Consider the following 20,565-nt stretch of genomic DNA (forward strand, 5'->3'; position numbering starts at 1 on the left):
AAAAATGGCAGTTGAAATGTTAGGCAAAATTGTCCCACTGTCACCTCCCTAGGAAGAACAATAGTGCACCTATGGTTGCAAGATTACTGAAACGTTCAATAAATTCCCTGGTTTTCCCGAAATCCCGGTTGGAGGTGTGCCCAAATCAGGATGGAATAAACAGGAAATCCAGAATCCTCCAACCAGAACCCCGAGGGCTCTCTATGGTCAGGGCGTGACACCTAGACCATGTTGCTTTGTGCATAATAGCATACTGGTGGCAGAAGCAGAGTTAGAAAAGAAAACAGACCTTCCCTTATTGTCCTAGAAAAGTGAGGAGAGCGGAAACACATTTAATTAGGTCCGTAATCAATAGCCTAACTGTTAAATGTGCCTGGCTTTATAAATCATCTATATATCCACAGCAATAAGACAGATCCTGCTTCTGTTGCCTGTTTGAGTGTTTGTTTACTAGCCTACTGATTCTGTGAGCTCTAAGCATTTGCTATGCTGTAATAAATACGTTTTTTTTGCGTTAGAACAGGATCTCTGTTATTACTTATCATTTATTTAGTGTTGTTTACACTGCTCCAAACGGTCAGAAATATATTAATATTTGTCATATATTTGTATACTCCCTCTCCGGCCTCTAGGTCATCAGGCTGCTAATTATCCCGCACACCTGTCACCATCATCTCGCGCACCTGTGCCTCATGACACTCATGGACTCCATCACCTCCTTGATTATCTTCCCTATATCTGTCACTCCCCTTGGCTCTTTCCTCAGGTGTTATTGACTCTGTTTCATGTCGGTGCGTTGTTTGTGTTACATTTTTGTTTTATTTCTTTCTTAAAACACTCACTCCCTGAACTTGCTTCCCGACTCTCAGTGTACTCGTTACAATTTTGTAATCTAAAAGCACCTATGTGTCATATATAATAGGCAACAAACGCAGCTCTAGCTCCTATACCCTCCTTCTTATTGATCATCATTATAATAATAAGTCATGTCATTATCATTAGTAGGCATAGTATAGTAGCCTTGTATAACCACCATTGCACTGTAGGCCTAAGAGTGCATGCATCCTGTTTAGCCGTCTTAATACCGTAACTTAGGCCTATATTTCAATATAGCCTATAGGCTATCGTGTCAATAAATAAATCATTCATTCGTTCATGTCATCACACAGCATAGGAGTCATTCATGCTTTGAAATGCCATCAAGCATTTTTGTTGTTTTAAAATGAAATAACAAAGGGAGCCTTGAACAATTAGCCTGAACATACACGAATTCACGCAACTGTTTTAAGTCTTTGCAGTAATAAAGGCCTTACAATTTTGTTTTGTGAGAACAGACTCTCTGGTACACTTAAAATTATCTAGTTTAATTTACACTCTTCCAAATGGTCGGAAGAAAATGATTTACTGAACAAAAATATAAACACAACATGCAACAATTTAAAGATTTCACTGATTTAAAGTCCATAAAAGGAAATCAGTCAATTGAAAAAAATCCATTTGGCCCTAATCTATGGATTTCAGAACTGGGTAGGGGCACAGCAATGGGTGGGCCTCATTGGGGAGCCAGGCCCAGCCAATCAGAATCAGTTTTTTCCCCACAAAAGGGCTTTAATTACACACAGAAATACTCAGTTTCATCAGCTGTCCAGGTGGCTGGTCTCAGACGATTCTGCAAGTGAAGAAGTCGGATGTGGAGATTCTGGGCTTGCATGGTTACACATGGTCTGCATTATTTAGTCCAGTTGGACGTACTGCCAAATTCTCTGAAACATTGGAGGCGGCTTACGGTGGAGAAATTAACGTTCAATTATCTTGCAACAGCTCTGGTGGACATTCCTGCAGTCAGCATTCCTGCAATTAGACCCCTTGATTTTCCCACATTTTCTTACGTTACAGTCTTATTCTAAAATGGATTAAAAAAAAATGTAAATCCTCAGCAATCGACACACAATACCACATAATGACAAAGCGGAAACAGGTTTTTAGAAATGCCTTATTTACGTAAGTATTCAGCCCCTTCGCTATGAGACTCGAAATTGAGCTCAGGTGCTTCCTGTTTCAATTGATTATCCTTGAGATGTTTCTACAACTTCATTGGAGTCCACCTGTGGTAAATTCAATTGATTGGACATGATTTGGAAAGGCACACACCTGTCTATATAAGGTCCCATAGTTGACAGTGCATGTCAGAGAAAAAACCACGCCAGAAGGTCGAAGTAATTGTCCGTAGAGGCTACGAGAGGATTGTGTCGAGGCACAGATCTGGGGAAGGGTACCAAAACATTTCTGCAGCATTAAAGGTACTCAAGAACACAGTGGCCTCCATCAATCTTCCTAAAGCTGACCGCCCGGCCAAACTGAGCAATTGGGGGAGAAGGGTCTTAGTCAGGGAGGTGACTAAGAAGCCGATGGTCACTGACAGAGCTCTAGAGTTCCTCTGTGGAGATGGGAGAACCTTGCAGAAGGACAACCATCTCTGCAGCCCTCCACCAATCAGGCCTTTATGGTAGAGTGGACAGACGGAAGCCACTCCTCAGTAAAAGGCACATGACAACCTGCTTGGAGTTTGCCTAAAGACTCTCAGACCATGAGAAACAAGATTCTCTGGGCTGATGAAACCAAGATTGAACTCTTTGGCCTGAATGCCAAGCTTCACATCTGGAGGAAACCTGGCACCATCCCTATGGTGAAGCATGGCGGTGGCAGCATCATGCTGTGGGGATGTTTTTCAGAGGCAGGGACTGGGAGACTAGTCAGGATCAAGGGAAAGATGAACGGAGCAAAGTACAAAGAGATCCTTGATGAAAACCTGCTCCTGAGTGCTCAGACTGGGGCGAAGGTTCACCTTCCAACAGGACAACGTACCTAAGCACACAGCCAAGACAAAGCAGGAGTGGCTTCGGGACAAGTCTCTGAATGTCCTTGAGTGGCCCAGCCAAAGCCCGGACTTGAACCCGATCTAACACCTCTGGAGAGACCTGAAAATAGCTGTGCAGCATCGCTCCCCATCCAACCTGACAGAGCCTGAGAGAATCTGCAGAGAAGAATGGGAGAAACTCCCCAAATACAGGTGTGCCAAGCTTGTAGTTGTCAGGACCCGGTGCGAGAAACAGTCACTAATAATCGTCAGAACCCAGAAGATGAGGCAGACACAGCAGTACTAGCGATAGTGGTTTAATAAAGAACAAAATCTCCAGGCAAAGAAACTAAAACCACAATGTCCAAAAATCAAGCCAAAAGGCACAAAAATGGAAATCCTCCAAAATACTAAAGAAACTCCACAAAGTGGTAAAAAACAGCAGGGAAAAACAAACCTCAAAAGACTACTCAAATAATACACAAAACTAAACCAGAGAACCTCTGGAAAATCCAACAAGAGAAAACACTGAATAAAACAAGGCTTGGGCTGGGGCTGGGTGCTAACTTACAAACACAGAGCAAGGAACTAAGGAACACACAGGGATTAAATACTAACAAGGGAATGACCTACAGGTGCAAACAATAATTGGAGCAAGAAAAACAAAAGGTACAAAAAAGGTGCAATGGGGACATCTAGTGACCAAAAACCCGAACAGTCTTGGCCAAAACCTGACAGTAGTGTCAAACCCGAGAAGACTCAAGGCTGTAATCGCTGCCAAAGGTACTTCAACAAAGTACTGAGTAAAGGGTCTGAATTCTGTGAACCTGTTTTTGCTTTGTCATCATGGGGAATTGTGTGTAGATTGATGAGAAAAAATGTATATTTCATACATTTTAGAAGAAGGCTGTAAGGTAACAAAATGTGGAAAAAGTCAAGGGGTCTGTATTGTAAGCTTCCACAACTAATATGAATTCAGAGGGTAGAAATGATTAAATATGAAAGCATTAGACCTCTCACTAAAGGCGTCCGTCATACAAAAGTTATGCTTAAATCCGATCTGATTCTCTAGCAAATCTCACCCCATGTTCAAGAACGGCCTTTTCCCCTTTATTCAGATTACAACCGCTCACTTTCGGTTATTTGAAAATGAAATAATCTCGAAAATATTGTTATTTTTTAAAACAAGCCATAGAAAGTTGGTTGCAATTTCAGTTTAATCCACCAGAAAAGACAGAACAAATAATACCACAAGTATTGTGATTAAACTCAAATATAATAATTCTATATAATAACATACTCGATAAAATGTAAAAAAAAAAACTAAAATCTTTGTAAATTATATCATAAATAGTCCTACATACAATTAGGCTACATAGATAGAGACACATTACAGAGATACAGACCAAAAAATGACCAGATGAGAATGATGGGGGAGTTTAAGTACAATTCTTTCAAGCTTGTTTAGCTGGTCTGTAGCTTTAGGCTATTCTTTAGATGCTGGTGAACCATAATGTGCAGGCATTATCAAAAAGTGAACTAGCACACAGGTGTCTATAGCTAGGTTTCCATTCAATTTCATGTGAATATTCAAAAATCTGTATAAAACAATACGCTGGACAACACGACTGTGAAGATTTTAATTTACCGGACATTTGAGAAATTTACCAGACCATTCAGATCCGATTTAATAAGAGTGATTTTGGCCAAATGAACCACATTTACTTGTCCTTAAAAACAGCCTATAACAAATTACAAAAACATTTTTCCTTGGGTTTTGATGAGAAGCTTATGCAAAACTTTATAGCCTATTTGTTTTATGTTTTTTAGGTTACTTTCCTAAAGCAATATTTGTTCACCTCATGGTTCAGTTGTCCGGATTCAAGCACTAAATGCATCAGGGTATTGCATGCATAGGCCTATAGGCTTAGGTGTCCACTGTATGATATTCTTATAAGAAATGGCCTATATAAAAGAAGAGAAGCTTAGGCCTAGCACCAGAGAGGTGAGAGATACTGTATGCTACCGGCATGCTACAACACTGACATGCATTTCTTTATGTCAGATGATTAGTGCGTCTGCTATACAGATATAGACATACAGAAGTAGGCTAATTTGTTAATTTCATATCAGAATATTTTGTGCAAAGATAAGCATTATATTGTTATCAGCTTTACATAGTTTTGGGGGCCAAAAGCTGGCAATGAGGTCTACCAGCTAAGAGAAACCCTGGCACATTTTCCCATCAGAGTTGTTTCCATCAAACTGACTTGTTGCAGATTAAAGTCTGTGCGTGAATATGTAAATCACATAAAAATAACGTTTGAGGTTCAATTCTCATGTACCAAAGAAAAAATAAATGTTAAATATACTGTATACAGGGCCTCCCGGGTGGCGCAGTGGTCTAAGGCTGTGCCATCAGAGATTCTGGGTTCGAGCCCAGGCTCTGTTGCAGCCAGCTGCGACGGGGAGGTCCATGGGGCGACGCACAATTGGCCCTGCGCCGTCCGGGTTTGGGAGGGTTTGGCCGGCAGGGATATACTTGTCTCATCGCGCACTAGTGACTCCTGTGGCAGGCCAGGCGCAGTGCAGGTCACCAGGTGTACGGTGTTTCCTCCAACACGTTGGTGCAGCTGGATGTGCATTGTGTCAAGAAGCAGTGCAGTTGGGTTGTGTTTCCGGGGACTCATGGCTCTCGACCTTCGTCCGTACGGGAGTTGCAGCAATGAGACAAGACTAACTACTACCAATTGGATACCATGAAATTGGGGAGAAAAAAAAGAGTTAAAAAAATATTTATAATAAAAATATACTGTATACAATCAATCGGCAATTAAATGGGTTTACATTGCATTTTCAACTCTATTCCTGCTGATGGTTTTGTCACACATTTTTTTTTATATAGGTAGGCTATGGCGAATATGCCCACTCTTGTATTGGCACGTCCCGCTTTAGTCAACAGTTTGCAGATACAGTGCAGGTAAAACTCACTACATAATGAGATTATTATGGACAAAAGTGCAAGACTATTTTTATTTGTCAAATGGCAGCCAAGCATCGATCATCATTCACCAGAATAAGACCCTTGATATTAATGCTGAAATTATATTTTGGATGAATGTGTGCAGGACTACAGGAGACTTTTGAAGTAGTCTAATCAGATTTAAACATTGTGACTGGTAGTGTTAATGCCACATAAAAATTAATACATTTTCAAAGTTCAATTATTAATATTTAGGTTATATTGAAGCGTTTGGATCTAAACTCAACAAAAAAAGAAACGTACTCACTGTCAACTGCGTTTATTTTCAGCAAACTTAACGTGTAAATATTTGTATGAACATAACAAGATTCAACAACTGAGACATAAACTGAACAAGCTCCACAGACTTGTGACTAACAGAAATGTAATAATGTGTACCTGAAAAAAGGATGGGTCAAAATCACAAGTAACAGTCGGTAGGTATCTGGTGTGGCCACCAGCTGCATTAAGTACTGCAGTGCATCTCCTCCTCATGGACTGCACCAGATTTGCCAGTTCTTGCGGTGAGAAGTTTGACTTGGAACGACCCTCCAAGTCAGAATTACAAGTGGGAAACTCTGAGGAAATGTTGTTGCCCACCAAGGCACCTGCAAGTCCCCGGACATTTCTGGGGGGAATGGCCCTAGCCCTCACCCTCCGATCCAAAAGGTCCCAGACGTGCTCAATGGGATTGAGATCCAGGCTCTTCGCTGGCCATGGCAGAACACTGACATTCCTGTCTTGCAGGAAATCACGCACAGAACGAGCAGTATGGCTGGTGGCATTGTCATGCTGGAGGGTCATGTCAGGATGAGCCTGCAGGAAGGGTACCACATGAGGGAGGAGGATGTCTTCCCTGTAACACACAGCATTGAGATTGCCTGCAATGACAACAAGCTCAGTCCGATGATGCTGTGACACACCGCCCCAGACCAAGACGGACCCTCCACCTCCAAATCGATCCCACTCCAGACTACAGGCCTCAGTGTAACGCTCATTCCTTCGACGATAAATGCGAATCCGACCATCACCCCTGGTGAGACAAAACCGCGACTAGTCAGTGAAGAGCACTTTTTGCCAGTCCTGTCTGGTCCAGCGACGTTGGTTTTGTGCCCATAGGCGACTATGTTTCCGGTGATGTCTTTTGAGGACCTGCCTTACAACAGGCCTATTGCGGACAGTCTGAGCACTGATGGAGGGATTGTGCGTTCCTGGTGTAACTCGGGCAGTAGTTGTTGCCATCCTGTACCTGTCCTGCAGGTGTGATGTTCGGATGTACTGATCCTGTGCAGGTGTTGTTACACTTGGTCTGCCACTGCGTGGACGATCAGCTCTCCGCCCTGTCTCCCTGTAGCGCTGTCTTAGGCGTCTCACAGTACGGACATTGCAATTTATTGCCCTGGCCACATCTGCAGTCCTCATGCCTCCTTGCAGCATGCCTAAGGCACATTCACGCAGATGAGCAGGGACCCTGGGCATCTTTCTTTTGGTGTTTTTCAGAGTCAGTGGAATGGTCTATTTAGTGTCCTAAGTTTTCATAACTGTGACATTAATTGTCTTTCGTCTTTGAGCTGTTAGTGTCTTATTAACGACCGTTCCACAGGTGCATGTTCATTAATTGTTTATGGTTCATTGAACAAGCATGAGAAACAGTGTTTAAACCCTTTACAATGAAGATCTGTGAATTTATTTGGATTTTTACGAATTATCTTTGAAAGACAGGGTCCTTTGAAAGACAGGGTCCTTTCTTTTTTTGCTGAGTTTAGGTGCGCAAAGAATAGCTGCTCGGATTGGAGAGGGGGCAGTGTGCAGTTAGATGACGACTCATGGTGTGATTGTGATAACATACAGGAACTCAAGTCCTTTTGTTCACCCGACCTAGAATACCTCCCAATCAAATGCTGACCGTATTGTCTCCCGAGAGAATTCTCTTCGGTTATAGTCACAGCCGTGTATATCCCCCCTCAAGCCTATACCATGACGGCCCTCAAATATCTACACTGGACTTTATGCAAACTGGAAACCACATACCCCGAGGCCGTATTCATTGTAGCTGGGGATGTTAGCAAAGAAAATATGAGAAAAAGGCTGCCTAAGTTATATCAAGTTCTAGTACTCGCGCTACTTAAACACTCGACCATTGCTACTCCAACTTCCGGGATGCCTACAAGGCCCTCCCCCTCCCACCTTTTGGCAAATCTGACCATGACTCCATTGCTCCTCCTTTCCTGTAGGCAGAAACTCAAACAGGAAGTACCCGCGCTAAAAACTTTCAATGGTGGTCTGACCAATCGGAATCCACGCTTCAGGATTGTTTTCATCACGCGGACTGGGATATGTTCCGGGTAGCCTCCGATAATAACATTGATGAATATACTGATACGTGACTGAGTTTATCAGGAAGTGTATAGGAGATGTTGTACCCACTGTGACTATTAAAACCTACCCTGACCAGAAACCGTGGCTAGATGGCAGCATTTGTGCAAAACTGAAAGCTCGAATCACCGCATTTAACCATGGCAAGGTGAATGGGAATATGGCAGAATACACACAGGGAAGTTATTCCCTGCCTCAAGGCAATCAATTATGCAAAGTGGAGTCGCATTTCAACGACTCAGACACAAGACGTGAGTGGCAGGGTCTACATACAATAACGGACTGCAAAAGGAAAACCAGCCACACTGTGGACACCGAAGTCTTGCATCCGGACAAGTTAACACCTTCTTTGCCCGCTTTGAGGATGCTGGTACGGCAACTAAACTGCCCGCAACCGCAGGGCTCTCCACAAGGGGTGTGGTCTTCCCAACGCCTCACCAGGGGCAAACTACCTGCCCTCCAGGACACCTACAGCACTCAATGTCACAGGAAGGCCAAAAAGATAATCAAGGACAACAACCATCCGAGCCACTGCCTGTTATCCTGCTATCATCCAGAAGTTGTGGTCAGTACAGGTACATCAAAAATGGGACCGAGAGACTGAAAAACTGCTTCTATCTCAAGGCCATTAGACTGTTATAGCCATCACTAGCACATTAGAGGCTGCTGCCCTATATACATAGACTTGAAATCACTGGCCACTAATCACTTTAATAATGTTTACATATTTTGCATTACTCATGTCATATGTACAGTATTCACACCTTTGGCATTTTTCCTATTTTGTTGCTTTACAGCCTGGAAATAAAACAGATTTTTTGGTGGGGTTTGTATCATTTGACTTACACAACCTGCCTACCACTTTGAAGATGCAAAATATTTTTTATTGTGAAACAAACTAGAAATAAGACAAACAGAAAACTTGAGCGTGCATAACTATTCAACCCCACAAATCATTACTTTGTAGAGCCACCTTTTGCAGCAATTACAGCTGCAAGTCTCTTGGGGTATGCCTCTATAGGTTTGGCACATCTAGCCACTGGGATTTTTGCCCATTCTTCAAGGCAAAACAGCTCCTTCGAGTTGGATGGGTTCCGCTGGTGTACAGCAATCTTTTAAGTCCTACCACAGATTCTCTATTGGTTTGAGGTCTGGATTTTGACTAGGCCAATCCAAGACATTTAAATGTTTCCCCTTAAACCACTTGAGTGTTGCTTTAGCAGTATGCTTAGGGTCATTGTCCTGCTGGAAGGTGAACCTCCGTCCCAGTCTCAAATCTCTGGAAGACAAACAGGTTTCCCTCAAGAATTTCCCTTTATTTAGCACCATCCATCACTTCTTCAATTCTGAACAGTTTCCCAGTCCCTGCCAATGAAAACATCCCCACATCATGATGCTGCCACCAACATGCTTCACTGTGGGGAAGGTCTTCTCAGGGTGATGAGAGGTGTTGGGTTTGCGCCAGACAGTGTTTTCCTTGATGGCCAAAAAGCTTAATTTTAGTCTCATCTGACCAGAGTACCTTCTTCCATATGTTTGGGGAGTCTCCCACATTTCTTTTGGCGAACACCAAACGTGTTTGCTTATTTTTTTCTTCAAGCAATTACTTTTTTCTGGCCACTCTTCCGTAAATCCCAGTTCTGTGGACTGTACGGCTTAAAGTGGTCCTATGGACAGATACTTCAATCTCTGCTGTGGAGCTTGGCAGCTCCTTTAGGGTTATCGTTGGTTTCTTTGTTGCCTCTCTGATTAATGCTCTCCTTGTCTGGTCCGTGGGTTTTGGTGGGCGGCTCTCTCTTGGCAGGTTTGTTGTAGTGCCATATTCTTCCCATTTTTTAAATAATGGATTTAGTGGTGAGCCGTGGGATGTTTAAAGTTTCTGATATTTTTTATAACCCAACCCCGATCTGTACTTCTCCACAACTTTGCCCCTGACATGTTTGGAGAGCTCCTTGGTCTTCATGGTGCTGCTTGCTTGGTGGTGCCCCTTGCTTAGTGGTGTTGCAGACTCTGGGGCCTTTCAGAACAGGTGTATATATATTGAGATCATGTGACAGATCGATTGCACACAGGTGGACTTTATTTAACTAACTATGTGACTTCTGAAGGTAATTGGTTGCACCAGATCTTATTTAGGGGCTTCATAGCAAAGGGGGTGAATACATATGCACGCACCACTTTTCCGTTTTTTTTTTGTGTACGTTTTTGAAACAAGTAATTTTTTTCATTTCACTTCACCAATTTGAACTATTTTGTGTATGTCCATTACATGAAATCCAAATTAAAATCCATTTAAATTACAGGTTGTAATGCAACAAAATAGAAAAAACGGCATGGGGGATGAATACTTTTGCAAGGCACTGTATGTACTCTATATATATATTCTATCCTATTCTACTGTATCTTAGTCTATGCTGCTCTGACATTGCTCATCCAAATATTTATATATTCTTAATTCCATTCCTTTACTTTAGAATTTGTGTATTGTTAGATATTACTTGTTAGATATTACTGCACTGTTTGAGCTAGAAACACAAGCATTTCGCTACATCTGCTAAACACGTTTATTTGACAAATACAATTTGATCAGGTTGCCAGTTAAGCTGTCAGTAAGTTATTAGCAGTTGCTGGCTATTTAGTCAGTGTGAATTTTCCAATAACTTACTGACAGCTGAATGCCAATTAGGTTACACAAAATTCACAGCAACTTCCAAGCACTTAATTAACATTAAGGTAATGTCAAATGCACAGTTATATCTTAACAGTTCAGCGCTTTGATAACCACTATTCTTACAAAGGTTTGTGAGCTAACCGAGTTAAAATATGTTCTTAAACTATGAGAACATAGCAATCAAGCACTTAAACTGGTACAACACTTCAACTGACGGTTAGCACAAATGCCCCAAATATGCTAACGAGCCCCACTGCACATGTACCCTAAAAGGAACCGACCAGTAACATGTGAAGGTACCTTATGTGTACCTTTGACATTGCTGAAACATTCATGCACTTCCACCCAGCAGCTTACAAGTTCAAATTCCCAAAGCATGTATATACAGTCGTGGCCAAAAGTTTTGAGAATGAGACAAATATAAATTTTCACAAAGTCTGCTGCCTCAGTTTGTATGATGGCAATTTGCATATACTCCAGAATGTTATGAAGAGTGATCAGATGAATTGCAATTAATTGCAAAGTCCCTCTTTGCCATGCAAATGAACTGAATTCCCAAAAAACATTTCCACTGCATTTCAGCCCTACCACAAAAAGACCAGCTGACATCATGTCAGTGATTCTCTCGTTAACACAGGTGTGAGTGTTGACGAGGACAAGGCTGGAGATCACTCTGTCATGCTGATTGAGTTCGAATAACAGACTGCAAATATTGACTCGTTACATCAATTTCATGTAATTGTCAATAAAAGCCTTTGACACTTATGAAATGCTTGTAATTATACTTCAGTATTCCATAGTAACATCTGACTAAAATATCTAAAGACACCGAAGCAGCAAACTTTGTGGAAATTAATATTTTTGTCATTCTCAAAACTTTTGGCCACGACTGTACACTCACTATATGTTCCTGAGCACAGATAAAAATGTTTATGTTGTTGTCAGACAATCTGACAATTATTGACTTGATTTTGGGCAACCTTTAGCAAAGTGCAGAAATGTATTATTGCCATTAAATATGTGGCAAATCTCTGGTTGTGTAGCAGGAAATTCTGGTCGTTAGTATTAGTAACCAAGAGTTCAAATCCTAATTGCGGTGTGGTCTCAAGTAACCAGCATTCTGCAGCCTACTGTCCTTTTACAGCAATAACACCTTAATTCAGCTGTAAAAAGGGCTGGGCCAGTAAACGAAAGGTCGCTGGTTCAAATCCCAGAGCCGACTAGGTGAAAAATCTGTTGATGTGTAATGGAGCAAGGCACCTAACATTACTTGTCGATCTAGATAAGAGTGTTTGCTAAATCGCTAAAATGTAAAATTCTGTAACTTGTTTCACTGCAACCTGTACTGTACCGTAAAATTACAGGAACTTTTTAACAGTGTAGCTTTTAATTTGCATAAAAGGGAAACCTGGTGGAGTGGGAAACAACAGGATGGTTCTTCAGAACCATCACAGTTGTAAAGAATCATTCATGATATGCTCCCCCAAAAATGGTTACACATCATCATCACCCCTGAAATAGAACCCTCAAGAACCTTTTGTTGTTGTTGTGTTTGCTGGTCCAGCATGGTCCGGTTATGCTGGTCTGCAAAACCACACCCATCATTGCCATATTTCCCAACATGCTCTATTGCAGTTAGATTTGTATAATTGTTTGTTTCAATATCTATTATTGCATTTACTTATTTTGCATGTATTAATCCATCATTCATCCCCCTTCCTTTCCCCTGTATGAATAGCATACGTTTTTGTAAACTTATCCAATCTGTTAGTTGTCCTTTTTGCACCCATTCCTGAAATGGTTGTTGGAGATTGGATGGTTTAGGTAGTCTCATTCATTCTTCTTTCTGATCCTGGTAGTCATTCTGATGCTTGTGATCAGTGTCCAAAACACAGCGAAGGCTGGTCACGAAAGAAATCATAACAAGTGAAAACACAATGAATGCTTGTCATCAGCGAAAACACGAAGAAGGCTGGTCCCCAGCAAAAACACAACAAAGGCTGGTCTGTGCTGTATTTTTTTCATCAGGGCTCTCTCTCCTTCTCCCTTATTCATTCCCCAGTCCTACACCACTCTCCATCCTTCCCTTCCTCCATCCCTCATCTTTAACCAGCCTTGGCTGCTACAGTGAGTCAGACTGCCAGGCAGCCTCTAGCTCGATGCAAGATTAGTGGAGGAGCCGCATGCTGCAGTTCAACATCTCTCCCTCTCCGGAGAGGCCGCACTAGCGCTAACGAGCTGAAAAAGACAGTTGTTCACCATTTAAATCATTTGTGCCCTGTGCCCTCACCTCAGAGTTGAGTTGTCCAGTTATCCCCTCACCGCCTTTGGCACTGCCACCAAAGTTCTGCCCTTGTGCCTCTTCTGACCGCCCACTTTGTGCCCTCTATCCCACTAATGCAGACCCGTTCTGGGCTTCCTCTCACACCCACACTATCTCATCGGCAATCACAGAGTGCACAGATATTTCATAAGTTAACCTCGACAGGAGACAGAGACTGAGAAGGAGCAAAAGAGAAAGGGAGATGGATGTGAGAGAGAGAGACAGAGATGATGAGGAAAAGAGAGGAAGAGAGAGAAAGGGAGCCTGATATGGAGAGTAAAAGATGGAAAGACGGCAAGAGAGAGTGACTGAGAAAGAGATGGAAGAGAAAGAGAGAGAAGAGGAAGAGGGAGAGAGAGAGAGAGCAAGAAAGAGGGCGAAAGAGAGAGTTCCAGAATAGCAGCAATATATGCTAAAAGATGACTCCTCTGCCATGGCATACTTAAGCAATAAGGCCCAAGGGGGTGTGGTATACGGACAGTATACCAAGGTATACCAATCTGATATACCATGGCTGTCAGCCAATCAACATTCAAGGCTCGAACCACCCAGTTTATAATCACCTTGTTTCAATGGTTTATGCACCACGACCGAGAACTGCTGAACGGGCGCCAGAGCGCGTCTCTCAAGTGCTTCCCCTGCCTTCGCCCACAACAACACACCTCACACTCACTCTCACTCTCTCACTCTCTCACTCACTCACTCACTCACTGATAGCGGCAGTTCAGTGTGGAGCATTACACCCCCCCTTCTGCACCTTCTCTCCTCTACCATTCACACTGTGAAGTTCACGTCAGGTTAGCAGGTTTGTCATGCACCGTGGTGCCTGTGTCAAGCCGAACACCACTCAAGTTCCCTCTGAGTCATGGATAACCAGAGGCTGAAGCCATGTGGTAGCTGTCAGATCTGCCCCAGAACGGGCCCTGGGACTAGTTTTGGTGGCTAGCCTGCACTAACGTGCTAATATGCTATACTAATTTACTCTGTGGCAATGGGGTTGCCGTCAATGGGAGCGGTCTGATTTTAGAGGAAAGGATACGTTTGGGGTCTATATCGGTGTTTACATTGTGCTGCCCAAATTTTTTCTCTCTTTGTGGGTTTCTGAGTAGTCCTTAGTATTTTTTATTTTCTTTCTCTCTCTTTCTCTTTCATTTCTTCTTCCCCTTCCATCAACTGCTATTTCTCTCTCCTCATCTCTGACCCGCTCCCTCTCTTCCTGGCTGACGTTACATGAAAAAAATCACACGCAATCTTGATCGCCTTCTGTGACGAGACTTGTAGTCCGTGATAAGTCAGACATCTTCGGTTCTTGAGGCCATGGTGTTTACTAGGGTTCTCTTATACCTGTCACTTCATTCAGTGTTTCTCAATCTACTAGGTATGTACTGTGCACATGTTTATTCTAGCCCAACACTATTTAATTTTTTTTATTTAACCTTTATTTAACTAGGCAAGTCATTACCACACCTAGGCAGACACACACGTAGGAGAGTTAAAAAGGTTATTCCATCAAACTTCAAATTATTAGTATAGTACACAACGCAGAACAAAACAACCAGGTTGAGGTTCAGTGGCCAAAGCCCGCGAACAGGAATATTCCAAGTTCAGACAGAAGGGGGGAGTCAGATCGCTATGATCGCCAGGAACTTTACTTTTGGTGTCTATTTTTAGTTGTTGCGCTACTGGTGCTGCCTGTTGATGTTAGTTAGGCATCTGCAGTAGCTGAATGATGTTAACATCTTCAGGTTGTGTTTCATTAAATTAATTTTATTTCATCTGGGTGCTTGCGTCACCTACTAACACCCTGGTACTACCCTTAGCGCCCGTTCTCCTCAGTCCGAGAAAACACTGAGAAAGGTATGTGCTTCAGATTACTCCTTTGTAGAAGTCCATAACGTGAAATAAATAAAACATCCCAAGGTTAATGCTGTAGATATTGTTATAAGGGAGTGTGAGACTATTGAAACATGTAACTTTCAGAGTTTTATTGTTGTTATTAATATAGTTTACAGAGTGCTAAAAGTGCTGCTGTTGCTAGCTAGCATGCCTTTCTATGATGCTGACGGTTAGCAGAGCTGCCGACTGGTGCTGGCGTTGCATTATGGGAGATGTAGTTCTGGCCCTCTAAGGTCTGAATGGGATTGGGGCGATTTCACGTTGTAACTTGTTTGTGTTGCAGTGTTTTTGTACATGAGTTGTTCTATTTTGGTACTGTCAACACTGAAAGCACCTAGCAATGAATTGGAGATGTGAGACAGGATATGTGTTTTACCTTTCTTCATGCTGCTGTATTGAACAACTTGTCAGATGGTGCATAGGAGACTGATGTGTTCCTGTCCTGTCTTTTCACAATACTATTGCAGATCAACATAAAAGCCTAAAAGACAGCCGTGGTGTCGCTCTTAATTTCTTTGTTCTCCTGTGGTACATATAAGACCCGCTACACACACACACAGACATACACGCAAGTCACTAACACATCTAACTCGCCAAGCCTTTGATTAGTTCAATATTGAATCTTAGATTTTTAACTTCACAGTTATTCTTTAACAAAGTTTCAGATTTTTTTGTGACACCTATTTTTATATGAGTGTCTGAATATGGGCCGTCTACCAACTGTAACATACAGCAAAGCCGTTCGAAACTAAGAAATCATTATTGTTTTCCAAGAATGCCTTCCAAAACGGGAACTTTCATGTACCTTAACAAAAACTTTGTTTGTGAACTTATGAGCCTGTAAAAGTGACCCTTTGTCTTTTTTCTTCTTATGTGTTGACGCAGCCCCTGCCAATGCCAAGATCGTGCATGAGGGCCAGGCGTGTGTGGTGAAGGACGACAACATCAGTGAGAGGATCTACACCATCAGAGAGGGAGACCACCTGGTGCTCAAATGTCTGGTCAAAGGACACCCACGACCACAGGTAACGCAACATAACACGACTTTGTGGCTCAGTTGGTAGAGCATGGGGCTTGCAATGCCAGTGGAGCATGAGGCTTGCAGTGCCATGACCCTCTCTATCTCTTTCTCTCAGACCTCCCCGTGTTGGTCAAGGCTACAGGGGAGAGTTCTGGTGTGAGCTGTTTTGAGATCTCTTGTGAGCGAGTGCTAATGCAGATCACGTTGACCATAGACTGTGTGCGTGTATGAGTGTGTGAGAAGTGAGAAAAGCAGTGCGCTCCCCCAGGGTACCCACCTGTCTGGTGGCATTAGATCACCATGAATAAAACAGGGGTGTGTGTCTGTGCCAATTTGACTGTGCCCAGGTGTTCTCCCCCCACCTCCGCTGCCCACGTCAACTACTAACCCAAACTGTCTCAGAAGATTCCTCTGTGCCCGATTCCCTGAGTATTCTAACCCCCCACCAACCCCCCACCAACACCAACGTTCGAACACACACACACACACACACACACACACACACACACAGACACACACACACACACACACACACACACACACACACACACAGCTCCTGTGATGTGCTCTCTCAAAGGCACAGAGTCTACCTAGTAGAATAGTTAGGGACTGATGCAATTTGTCTTTCTGCTAATTCAATGTCAATTCAAAGTGTTTTATTAGCATGAAATACATCTGTAAATATTGTGTAAGAATTCAAAATCCACAGTTTTATAACTCTAGTCACACTTGCTTATTTATTTTTCTCTCTCTCTTGCTCTCTCTCTCTCTGGCACACTGTGGTATTTCACCCAATAGATATGGGAGTTCAGCAAAATATATATATTTTTTAATTCTTTGTGGATCTGTGTAATCCGAGGGAAATATGTGTCTCTAATATGGTCATACATTTGGCAGGAGGTTAGGAAGTGCAGCTCAGTTTCCACCTCATTTTGTGGGCAGTGTGCACATAGCCTGTCTTCTCTTGAGAGCCAAGTCTGCCTACGGTGGCCTTTCTCAATAGCAAGGCTATGCTCACTGAGTCTGTACACAGTCAAAGCTTTCCTTAAGTTTGGGTCAGTCGCAGTGGTCAGGTATTCTGCCACTGTGTACTCTCTGTTTAGGGCCAAATAGCATTCTATTTTTCTATTTTTTTTGTTAATTACTTGACACATTGGAAAGAATTATCTTTTTGTTATCTCATTTGGTTGGGTCCATTTGTGTTGCTGTCCTGGCGCTCTGTGGGGTCTGTTTGTGAACAGAGCCCCAGGACCAGCACATCAAAAATCAGCTCAGTGTAATTGAAGAATCCATAGACTCTAACCACTTCTGGGAAAATTGGAAAACACACAAAAAAAACAAACAACACGAAGCGTTATCTATCCAAACCTTTTTGGACCTATAACAAAGAAAAACAGCCCAAACATATACATGATCAGATACAAATCTCAGACTCAACGACTAAAGACTACCAGAACCCACTGGAAACTCAAACTACATTGAATGAACTACAGGACAAAATACAAACCCTCCATCCCAATCCCAGGGGCTGTGGTGTTGATGGTACCCTCAATGAAATTATAAAATATACAGACCACAAATTCCAATTGGCTATACTTAAACTCTTTAACATCACCCTTAGCTCTGGCATTTCCCCCAATATTTGGAACCAAGGACTGATCTCCCCAATCCACAAAAGTGGAGAGAAATTTGACCCCAATAACTACCGTGGGATATGCATCAACAGCAACCTTGGCAAAATCATCTGCATTATCATTAACAGCAGACTGGTACATTTCCTCAGTGAAAACAATGTACTGAGCAAATGTCAAATTGGCTTTTTACCAAATTAACATATGACAGACCACGTATTCACCCTGTACACCCTAACTGACAAACAAACAAAACAAAGGAAAGGCAAAGTCTTCTCATGCTTTGTTGACTTCAAAAAAGCTTTTGACTCAGTTTGGCATGAGGGTCTGCTATACAAATTGATGGAAAGTGGTATTAGGGGAAACATTTCCGATATTATAAAATGCATGTACACAAACAACAAGTGTGCGGTTAAAATTGGCAAAAAACACACATTTCTTTCCACAGGACCATGGCGTGAGACAGGGATGCAGCTTAAGCCCCACCCTCTCCAACATATACAGTGGGGAGAACAAGTATTTGATACACTGCCGATTTTGCAGGTTTTCCTACTTACAAAGCATGTAGAGGTCTGTAATTTTTATCATAGGTACACTTCAACTATGAGAGACGGAATCTAAAACAAAAATCCAGAAAATCACATTGTATGATTTTTAAGTAATTAATTTGCATTTTATTGCATGACATAAGTATTTGATACATCAGAAAAGCAGAATTTAATATTTGGTACAGAAACCTTTGTTTGCAATTACAGAGATCATACGTTTCCTGTAGTTCTTGACTAGGTTTGCACACACTGCAGCAGGGATTTTGGCCCACTCCTCCCTACAGATCTTCTCCAGATCCTTCAGGTTTCGGGGCTGTCGCTGGGCAATACGGACTTTCAGCTCCCTCCAAAGATTTTCTATTGGGTTCAGGTCTGGAGACTGGCTAGGCCACTCCAGGACCTTGAGATGCTTCTTACGGAGCCACTCCTTAGTTGCCATGGCTGTGTGCTTCATGTCGTTGTCATGCTGGAAGACCCAGCCACGACCCATCTTCAATGCTCTTACTGAGGGAAGGAGGTTGTTGGCCAAGATCTCGCGATACGTGGCCCCATCCATCCTCCCCTCAATACGGTGCAGTCGTCCTGTCCCCTTTGCAGAAAAGCATCCCCAAAGAATGATGTTTCCACCTCCATGCTTCACGGTTGGGATGGTGTTCTTGGGGTTGTACTCATACTTCTTCTTCCTCCAAACACGGCGAGTGGAGTTAGACCAAAAAGCTCTATTTTTGTCTCATCAGACCACATGACCTTCTCCCATTCCTCCTCTGGATCATCCAGATGGTCATTGGCAAACTTCAGACGGGCCTGGACATGCACTGGCTTAAGCAGGGGGACCTTGCGTGCGCTGCAGGATTTTAATCCATGACGGCGTAGTGTGTTACTAATGGTTTTCTTTGAGACTGTGGTCCCAGCTCTCTTCAGGTCATTGACCAGGTCCTGCCGTGTAGTTCTGGGCTGATCCCTCACCTTCCTCATGATCATTGATGCCCCACGAGGTGAAATCTTGCATGGAGCCCCAGACCGAGGGTGATTGACCGTCATCTTGAACTTCTTCCACTTTCTAATAATTGCGCCAACAGTTGTTTCCTTCTCACCAAGCTGCTTGCCTATTGTCCTGTAGCCCATCCCAGCCTTGTGCAGGTCTACAATTTTATCCCTGATGTCCTTACACAGCTCTCTGGTCTTGGCCATTGTGGAGAGGTTGGAATCTGTTTGATTGAGTGTGTGGACAGGTGTCTTTTATACAGGTAACGAGTTCAAACAGGTGCAGTTAATACAGGTAATGAGTGGAGAACAGGAGGGCTTCTTAAAGAAAAACTAACAGGTCTGTGAGAGCCGGAATTCTTACTGGTTGGTAGGTGATCAAATACTTATGTCATGCAATAAAATGCAAATTAATTATTTAAAAATCATACAATGTGATTTTCTGGATTTTTGTTTTAGATTCCGTCTCTCACAGTTGAAGTGTACCTATGATAAAAATGACAGACCTCTACATGCTTTGTAAGTAGGAAAACCTGCAAAATCGGCAGTGTATCAAATACTTGTTCTCCCCACTGTATATCAATGAATTGGCAAGGGCAATAGAACAGTCTGCAACATGCAGTCTCACCCTACTAGAATCTGAAGTCAAATGTCTACTGTTTGCTGATGAGGGCAAGAGTTACTTTCCAAAGAGATATCCAGGATTGTAACATACTCTGTTTCACGGAAACATGGCTAGCTGGCGATATGCTGTCAGAGTCCATACACAGTCAATGGGATTTTCAGTGCATCGCGCCGACAGGAATAAACATCTCTCTGGTAAGAAGGGCGGGGGTGTATGTTTCATGATTACTGACTCATGGTGTAATTGTAACAACATACAGGAACTCAAGTCCCTTTGTTCACCTGACCTAGAATTCCTCACAATCAAATGCCGACTGTATTATCTCCCAAGAGAACTCTCCTCGGTTATCGTCACACCGCAAGCGGATACCAAGACGGACATCAAGGAACTTCACTGGACTTTATGCAAACTGGAAACCATATATCCTGAGGCTGCATTTATTGTAGCTGGGGATTTTAACAAAGCTATTTTGAGAACAAGGCGACCTAAATTCTATCAGCATATCGATTGCAGTACACGAGAGAGTAACACGCTCGACCGATGCATACAAGGCCCTTCCCCGCCCTCCTTTTGGCAAATCTGACCATGACTCCATTTTGTTTCTCCCCTCC

General features: G+C 42.7%; 1 protein-coding gene across 1 annotated transcript in view; it reads left to right on the forward strand.

The window, feature by feature from the left end:
• Positions 1-20,565, forward strand: part of LOC139530526 (MAM domain-containing glycosylphosphatidylinositol anchor protein 1-like) — a 292,852-nt gene that overhangs the window by 66,145 nt on the left and 206,142 nt on the right. The window contains exon 3 of the mRNA XM_071327017.1: positions 16,031-16,170. Coding sequence (XP_071183118.1) covers positions 16,031-16,170 — 140 coding nt within the window. The remainder of the gene's footprint in view (positions 1-16,030; positions 16,171-20,565) is intronic.

The sequence above is a fragment of the Salvelinus alpinus genome, chromosome 9, assembly GCF_045679555.1.
Source record: "Salvelinus alpinus chromosome 9, SLU_Salpinus.1, whole genome shotgun sequence".
NCBI lineage: Eukaryota > Metazoa > Chordata > Actinopteri > Salmoniformes > Salmonidae > Salvelinus > Salvelinus alpinus.